Below are 8,335 nucleotides of genomic sequence, written 5' to 3' on the forward strand. Positions count from 1 at the left end.
TTATTATCTATTTATGTTTCTACCGGATTAGGGTTTAGGGTTTAGGGTTTAGGGTTTAGGGTTTACTGTCCATCTTTAGTATATCTTTTGAGTACATTTCTTATAAGTTGTAAATCGCCATTTCTTCCGTTTTGTTGCAAAAATCTTTTTATATCTTGAGGAGACACAAACCCTAAACCCTTATTATCTAATAAACCCCAGGCAGACCATAAGTTAAACCCTCGCCTAATAATAACATACACTTATAAACATATTAGGGTTTAGGGTTTAGGGTTTAGGGTTTAGGGTTTTTTTTTTTAGCGAAAAAAAATTCTACGATTGAGCGCAGAAATCTGTCTACAAACAATTTTAGCCTTTTAGGGTTTAGGGTTTAGGGTTTAGGGTTTAGGGTTTAGGGTTTATATACGTATAAGCTAGATCTTTTTTTGCTTCCTCTAATTCTCTTAATACAGCAAAAAGAAGATCAAAGGAAGCAGCGAGGGTTTGTGGAGAAAAGTGTCTTCTTTTATTGGATAAAGGAAGGAAAAAAGAAGAAGAAAAAGGAGGAAAAAAAGAATAATTATATTTATTATTATTATTATTATTATTATTGTTGCTGCTGCTGTTGCAAAAACCACCAACGAACTCCCTCATAAGGTCCTCAGCCTGCACCCATAAAAAAAAAAAGGGCTTAGGGTTTAGGGTTTAGGGTTTAGGGTTTAGGGTTTGGAGAGAAACTTTAGTAGACAGAAGGAAAAAGAGCAACAGAAAGAAGCAGAAAAAAAAAAAAAAATATAAAATAAGAATAAAGGGAGACAGATAAAGGAGACAAAAAAGGGAGACAAAAAAGGAGACAAAAAGGGAGACAAAAAGGAGGAAAAAAGGAAACAAAAAAAGGAGAGAAAAAGGAGGAAAAAAGGAGACAAAAAAAGGAGACAAAAAAAGGAGACAAAAAAAGGAGACAAAAAAGGAGACAAAAAGGAGACAAAAAAGGGAGACAGTTAGCTGTCTTACAGAGGAGTATTTATTATAATTAATTAAATTACTTATTTCTTCTTTTTTTTTTTTATTTTTCTCTTTTTGTTGCTGCTGCTGCAGCAGCAAAATCTCCTCTACTGATGGCAGCTTGCTGCTGCTGCTGCTGCTGCTGCTGCAGCAAAAGGGGACACATGCTGCCATGTTCTTAGCTAGCTGGCTAGCTAAATGGCTAGCTAATGGTGTATTCTCCTCCTCCCCTTGTGTAGCTAGCTGGCTAGCTAGCCGGCTAGCTGGCTGGCTAGCTAGCTGGCTAGCTGGTTGGCTAGCTAGCTGGCTAGCTGGTTGGCTAGCTAGCTGTCTAGCTGTCTGTGCAGCAGCAGCTTGTAGCTGCTCCCTAAATAAAGAGCAGCTCTGCTGCTGCTGTTGCTGCTGCTGCTGATGTTGTAGCACCGCCGCATTCTTTGCTGCTGCAGGACGATCCACCTGCTGCTGCTGCTGCTGTTGCTGCTGCTGCTGCTGCTGCTGCTGCTTAATACCTACACATTGTGCCCATATTCTATTAGCCTCTTTACGTGGATAAAGAAGAGAAAGAAAATCAGAGAAAGAAAGATAACCATCACGATCTCTGCATACAAATAAAGCCCCAAATATAATGCATGCAACGAGGGTTTAGGGTTTAGGGTTTAGGGTTTAGGGTTTAGAGGCAGAGAAGGAGATATTGTTTCTTCTTTGCTGGTTGTTTTGCAGAAACAAATCTTCCTGGACTGGAGCCTCATGGTGCAGCACAAACAGCAACAGTAGCAGCAGCAACAGTAGCAGCAGCAGCAGCAGCAGCAGCAGCAGCAGCAGCAGCAGCAACTTTTGTACCTATCGTATCGCCAGAAGAAACACTCAATTTGCTGCATGCTGCATGGCTGTCCATGTTGCTGCAGCAACTGCTGCAGCGCCCCTGCAACAGTACCAGCAGCAGCAGCAGCAACAGCAGCAACAGCAGCAGAAGCAGAAGCAACAGCAGCAACAGCATTAGCATTAACAGCAGCACCACCACTAGGATCAGCGCAACAACAACACCAACGCCTACTGCTGCTGCGTCTGCTGCGTCTGCTGCTGCTATTGCTGCTGCTGCTGCTGCTGCTGCTGCTTGCATGCATACCTTTAGATACAATACCTATATGATAGATATCTAGATAATTGAATGCTGCTGCTGCTGTTATATCTTTGTGCTGCAGCAGCAGCAGCAGCCGTGTCTTGATGGATAATATTGCATCTATTTCTCCCTCTAATATAAATGTTAATGCAGCAGCAGCATCTTCTTCTTCTCTATCTAGGGTTTCTTCTTCTTTTTCTTCTTTTTTTTCTTCTTTTTTTCTTCCTTTTTTATTCATAAACCCTAAACCCTCATCTCTTGCTGCTAATAAAGAACGGCATACTCTATTACTAGGACATAATGATGCATGCAAGCTGCATATACACCCCACAAATAAATAAACATATTTCCTTATACTCAGGGAAATTCTAGGGTTTAGGGTTTAGGGTTTGGTGAGGGTTTAGGGTTTTGGGTTTACAGCCTGTTGAGGGTTTAGGGTTTTAACTTTTTTTTTTGAGGGTTTAGGGTTTAGGGTTTAGGGTTTAGGGTTTAGGGTTTGTACTCTGCTGCAGTAACACTTCCATCTCCATCAACATCTAGTCTTTGCAATAAGAGGGATGCGTCTTTCTCTGTTATTGCACATCTTTGTGTATTAAGAAAAGTAATTAATTCTTCGCCTATAAACAAAAAAAAAAGAAGTAATTATTAGGTATATATAGTCTTGTTGGGTTACTGATGAGGCTACTGCTGAAGAATTAGGGTTTAGGGTTTAGGGTTTGTGGACGGACAGCTAATGGAGCCTGTTCCTGATTTGTTTAGGCGGGTGAATGCATCAACAGGATGAAAAGATGGACAAGTTGCTGCTAATCTTCTTCTTCTTTCTTGCTGCAGATAAAAAGGAAGAAAATAAACGTAAAAAAGGATTATAATTCCTTTATTATTTATTCTTATAAGGTAAAATGATGCAAGAGAGTGTGTGCTTGTATTGACGGAAAACGGGAGGAAAACGGAGGTTAATAAAAAGCCTAGAGAAGATATTTCTCATTTATATTGTCATTATATAAAATATATTGAATTATTTAACAAAAAATAAATTATTTTTCTTCTTCTTTCCTCACAGCAAACTCGACTTCTGCTGCCGTTCGTAGAAAACGCGCGAGATCACAGGCGGTATGGAGGGTCAGGGTCATTTTATCATGAAAAAAAAGAATAAATAGGAATAAAAAGCAATTTAAAAGGATAAAGAGTTAAATTTAAGAAGAAATTCCTCTAAAATAGACGTTAAATAGCCGTGATCAGAAGAAAAAAAGTTGAATTTGAATTTGCAATAGCAGAGCTGTCGATACACCCGAAATGTGCATGAAGAAAGCAAAAAATCACGAGAGGTTTCTTGCTGCTAAAGGGATGGAATTCCTCCTAAATTTCGTGGATTATTTCATGAAATGTTTCTTTTTATTTATTTCAATTAAAATATGCAAAAGAAATCAACAGATCTAGTACAGACTGACGCCCGTGTCGCTCAACACCGCAAGGATCTACATGGCGGATTCCGTGGTATTTTCTTGCTTACTCCGCAGCAAAATAAAAATATTCATGACTGAAATATATTCAATATTTCGTGTTTCTTTGTTTCTCCCCTCATTTTACACAAATAAATAGCCAAGAGAGCCACATGCAACAGCTTACCAGCCCCGCCTCTGCTCCCCGTCACCGCGGTGACCCTTCATCAACACGAAGGGAACCATTGAAATAATTCAACTTGTTGCTTATATTTATTCAACTTTTTGTTTTATTTTTATTCATTTTCCTTATTTATTCTTTTCTGCATAGGAACCTATCTTTAGCTATAACCAACAACATTAAATTCCTTAGGAGAGTAGAAGATCATATAATATACGTAAGAAACTTCCCTAACAATAACGCCTTCTTCCTTCTATCTTTATACCTCATTAGCACAACTATATAACAATAAATATCCTTTTTTCTTTAATATTCAAGGGTATAAGAATAGGAAGAAAGACAACAGCAGCTGCTGCTGCTGCGGCTTTTGCTGCTGCTGCTGCATTGTTGTTGCATGCACACATCTCCCTGCAGCAAACCCTCCTATTAGACTAAACCCTAGATCTATACAGGAGATGCAACACAAACCCTACAGCAAACCCTTAAACAGTAATTAAATATATATACACAAGAGAGAGAGAGAAAGAAAGAAAGAAAGAAAGAAAAAGGAAAGAAGGAAAGAGAAAGAAAGACGAAGACAGATATGCACAAGACGCGAACCCCAGCAACAGCAGAAACAGCAGCACTCTAGGAAGGACAGGAGAGCAGCAGCAGCAGCAGCTGCTGCTGCTGTTGCTGCTGCTGCAGCAACAGCTGCCTCCTTATTATATATTCCTCTTCTACGTGTATATATAAATCTTATAATTAAATATTATAAAAAAGAAGAAAAAAAAAACAAAAAAGAGGAAACAAACCCTCGAGGGTTTTGTCTGCCCTGTCTTAAGGGGGCCCCAAGAAGGCTTCTCTTCTTGGGGGCCCCCTAGGTAGGGCCCCTGGGGGGCCCCTAGAGGGACCCCCCAAGGCCTTGTTAGAGAGGTAATAGAGGTTATCTAGGGGCCCCCAATAGGGGCCCCCAGCTAGTTGTAGGCCCCTAGATAACTGGGGGCCCCTATACACACGAGTTATGCGGTATGGCTGTACGACGTTTGTGTATTGAAGGGTTTATTGAGGGTTTAATTAGGGTTTACAATTAGGGTTTATATAGGATATAATTAGGGTTTATATAGGATATATATAGAATATAATTAGGGTTTATTTAGGGTTTATTTAGGGTTTACTGAGGGTTTCTTGAATTTTTTGAATTTTTTGAACTTTTTGAATTTTTAGGGTTTAGGGTTTTCTAGGGTTTAGGGTTTAGGGTTTAGGGTTTAGGGTTTAGGGTTTAGTAATTATTGCAATTTCCTCCTATAGCAGAGTTCCATGGTCCTTTATGTACTTCTCCCCATTGTAGACTTTTTAGTTTATATAGATCTATACCTTGATAGGCAAATGCTAATCTTAATTTATTATATTTTTTTTCTTTTTTTTTTTTTTTTTGCCAATAACCCCTATGAATAAATGCCCTTTTTCTTCCTTTTTTATCATTACGTACTTTATTACATAAATAACCCTTATTAGGGTTTAGTATATTATTTAGCCAACAACATAAACCCTCAGGTATAAACCCTAAACCCTTATATATAAACCCTAAACCCTCTATACCCATAGATACACCATCTGTACCTTCCTTACTTAAGGGGGGCCCCTTTATTTGGGTACTCGAGGGGGCCCCCATACCTGGTAATACAACCCAATCAGGGGGAAGGGGGCCCTCTCCAAGGGGCCCTAATGACGGCAGGGGAAGAGGGTCACCTAACAGGGGAAACCCAAGGGGCCCCGGCGACGGGAAGGGGGGCCCCCCAAGGGGCCCCAGTGACGGCAAGGGGGCCCCAGCGGCCCCGATGGGTGAACATGCGGCACTTGGGGCACTGGTAACTTCTGGGGGCGCTCTAGGGGGGGCCACCAGGGGGGCCCCCTTGGGGTCCGATGCAGAAGCTACTGCTGCTGAGGGGGGGCCCCCTAATCTAATGGATGACTGCAGCAGATGCAGAGGAGCGGGGCCCCCAAACAGAGACCCCTGATGAAGGAGTGCCGAAGTAGAGAAGCCAACGCTGCTGCTGGTCATGCTGCTGCTGCTGCTTATACTGTTGTTGTTGCTGCTGCTGCTGCGGTGTTGCTGCTGCGCCGCTGACAGCCGCAGCTCAAGGGGCCCCCGCTGAAGCGGGGGGGCCCTTGTGTTGAAACCGTAGAAGGCCGGGCATGCAAATAGATCTGGTGTGCGTGTTGCTGATGCTGCTGCTGCAGTTGCTGCAGATGCTGCGGTTGCTGCAGTTGCTGCTGCAGTTGGAGCTGCTGCTGCTGCTGCTGCTGCTGGAGCTGCTGCTGCTGCAATGAACCCCTTGAGAAGAGGGAATGCGGCATTTGCCGCCAGGGGCATTCGCTGCATTGCTGCAGCAGCAGCTGTTGCTGCTGTTGCTGCTGTTGTTGCTGCTGTTGCTCCTGCTGCTGCTGCTGCTGCTGCTGTTGCTGTCGCTACTTGGGGGGCCCCAGAGGCCCGCCAATATTAAGGCAACAACACCTTAATTTAATTTTATTGGAAAGAAGTAAACAAACCCTAAACCCTAAACCCTAAACTCTAAACCCTAAACCGCAAACCCTAAACCCTACCGCAGACATCGGACCACAGCCCGAGAGTCACCCTGTGGGCCCCCTGGGCCTCCCTTACGCAGGACCGGGTAGTGTTTAGGGTTTAGGGTTTAGGGTTTAGGATGAAACAATTAGGGTTTAGGGTTTTAGGGTAGATCTTATGTTATAAATTATTTATTTCTTTTTTTTTATTGTTAATAGTGTATAAACCCTAATGGATTCTCTCTTGCTGCAAACCCTAAACCCTAGTCGCAAACCCTAAACCCGAGCAGCAAACCCTCGATGTCCTGTCCTCGATGTCTTAATAGGAGAGAAACCCTATGCCTTAAACCCTAAACCCTAAACCCTAAACGCCAAACCCTAAACCCTTGCCTAAGGTGTCAAGCCATTGGATCCACGGGTTTAGGGTTTAGGGTTTAGGGTTTAGTGTCTGGGGTTTAGGGTTTAGGGTTTCATAATTAGAGGGATGGTTCTGCTTCTTTCTAACATTGGCTATGGGCAGTAGGGCTGCTCTCTCTAGCCGTGAGCTGCTGCTGCTGCCGCTGCTGCTGCTGCTGCTGCCGCTGCTGCTGCTGCTGCTGCTGGCTTCAGAGGCAGATGCTGCTCCATACAGGGATGGAGGGGGCCCCCTGCTGCTGTCGTTTCTGAGGGCCCCTCTACGCTCTAGAGAAACAGCAACAGCAGCAGCAGCAGCATCCAACCCAGTAGCAGCAGTAGCAGCAACACCTGCTACATCAAGGGGTACCCGTTGCTGCAATGGTGTAATAAGGAGGAGGGGCCCCCCTCTGGGGGCCCCCACACTTACACCTAAACCCTCCCCATTGATAGACCCCCGGTGGGGTTGTTTGTACGCACGTAGGAGCAGCAGCAGCAACAGCAGCAGCAGCAGCAACGGCAGCAGCAGCAGCAGCAGCGACGACGGCGTTAAAGGCACTGCTGAGGATACAAACCGCCATTTGGATGAGCAGCAAAAAGCAGCAGCAGCAGCAGCAGCTGTTGCTGCTGCAGGTCGAGCAGCAGCAGCAGCTGCTGCTGCTGCTGCTGCAGCAGAAGCAGCAGAGAAGAGGCGACTAAGAAATAGTATGCAGGCAGTAGGTCTTGCTATTAGGGCAGCAGACATGTCAGCAGCACTGCAGCAGCTGCAGCAGCTGCTGCAGCTGCTGCCAAAGCAGCCAGCAGCAGCAGCAGCAGCAAATTCAGCAGATACAGCAGCAGCAGCAGATGAGGCAGCGGCAGATGAAGCAGCAGAAGCAGCAACCGAAGAAGATGCAGCAGCAGCAGCAGCAGCAGCAGCAGGCTGCCAGTCTACAGCAGCAGGAGATATTCTTGGTGCTGCTAGCGGTGTATTGAATCTTGCTGCTAGGCAGCAAGATGCTGCTGCAGCGCAGCAAGTGCTGCTGCTGCTGCAGCAGCATGGTTTATTGGTGCCTATACACCCGGATGTGGCGTCAGCATTTGTTGCTGCAGCAGCAGCAACAGGAAATGCAGCAGCAGCAGGTGCAATGCTTGCATTAATGCAGCAGCAGCAGCAGGAGGTGCAGCAGCGTGCTGTTGCTGCTGCTGCTGAGCTGCTGCTGCTGCAGCAGAAGCTAGGATGGACAGCATTTAGGGATTCAGGTTTGCTGCTGCTGCTGCAGCGCCGCAAGAGTATTCCTTCGCAGGAAATAATCCTGCAGCTGCTGCTTAATGAGGTGCTGCTTGCTGCTGCTGCACTGCAGCAGCAACAGCAACTGCAGCAGAAACTGCAGCAGCAACTGCAGCAGCAGCAGCAAACGGGAAATAATGAGGAGATAGAACGATTAAGACGAGAGGGAATTGCTGCTGCTGCTGCTGAGCTGCAGCTGCTGCTGCAGCTGCAGCAATCAGTAAAGGAAGCAATGCTGCTGCTGCAGCAAGCAGCAGAGGTGCAGCAGCCGCCACTATCATTAGATGCAGCAGCAGCAGCAGCAGCAGCACTGCAGCAAACATCTCTCCCTTTGCTGCACTTGGCTGCCTGCAGCGCAGCAGCAAACCGTCCCTCTTCCTCCTCCTCCACCTCTGCTGCTT

The 8,335-nt window shown here is 45.1% G+C and overlaps 1 protein-coding gene across 1 annotated transcript in view; it reads left to right on the forward strand.

Annotated features, from left to right (window-relative positions):
- Positions 1 to 7,371: 7,371 nt before the first annotated feature.
- Positions 7,372 to 8,335, forward strand: part of EMWEY_00028450 (hypothetical protein, conserved) — a gene marked incomplete at both ends in the record, with an annotated part of 3,992 nt that continues 3,028 nt past the window's right edge. The window contains one exon of the mRNA XM_013481392.1: positions 7,372 to 7,834. Coding sequence (XP_013336846.1) covers positions 7,372 to 7,834 — 463 coding nt within the window. The remainder of the gene's footprint in view (positions 7,835 to 8,335) is intronic.

This window comes from Eimeria maxima, genomic scaffold (assembly GCF_000499605.1).
Source record: "Eimeria maxima Weybridge genomic scaffold, Emw_scaff326, whole genome shotgun sequence".
Classification (NCBI taxonomy): Eukaryota; Apicomplexa; class Conoidasida; order Eucoccidiorida; family Eimeriidae; genus Eimeria; species Eimeria maxima.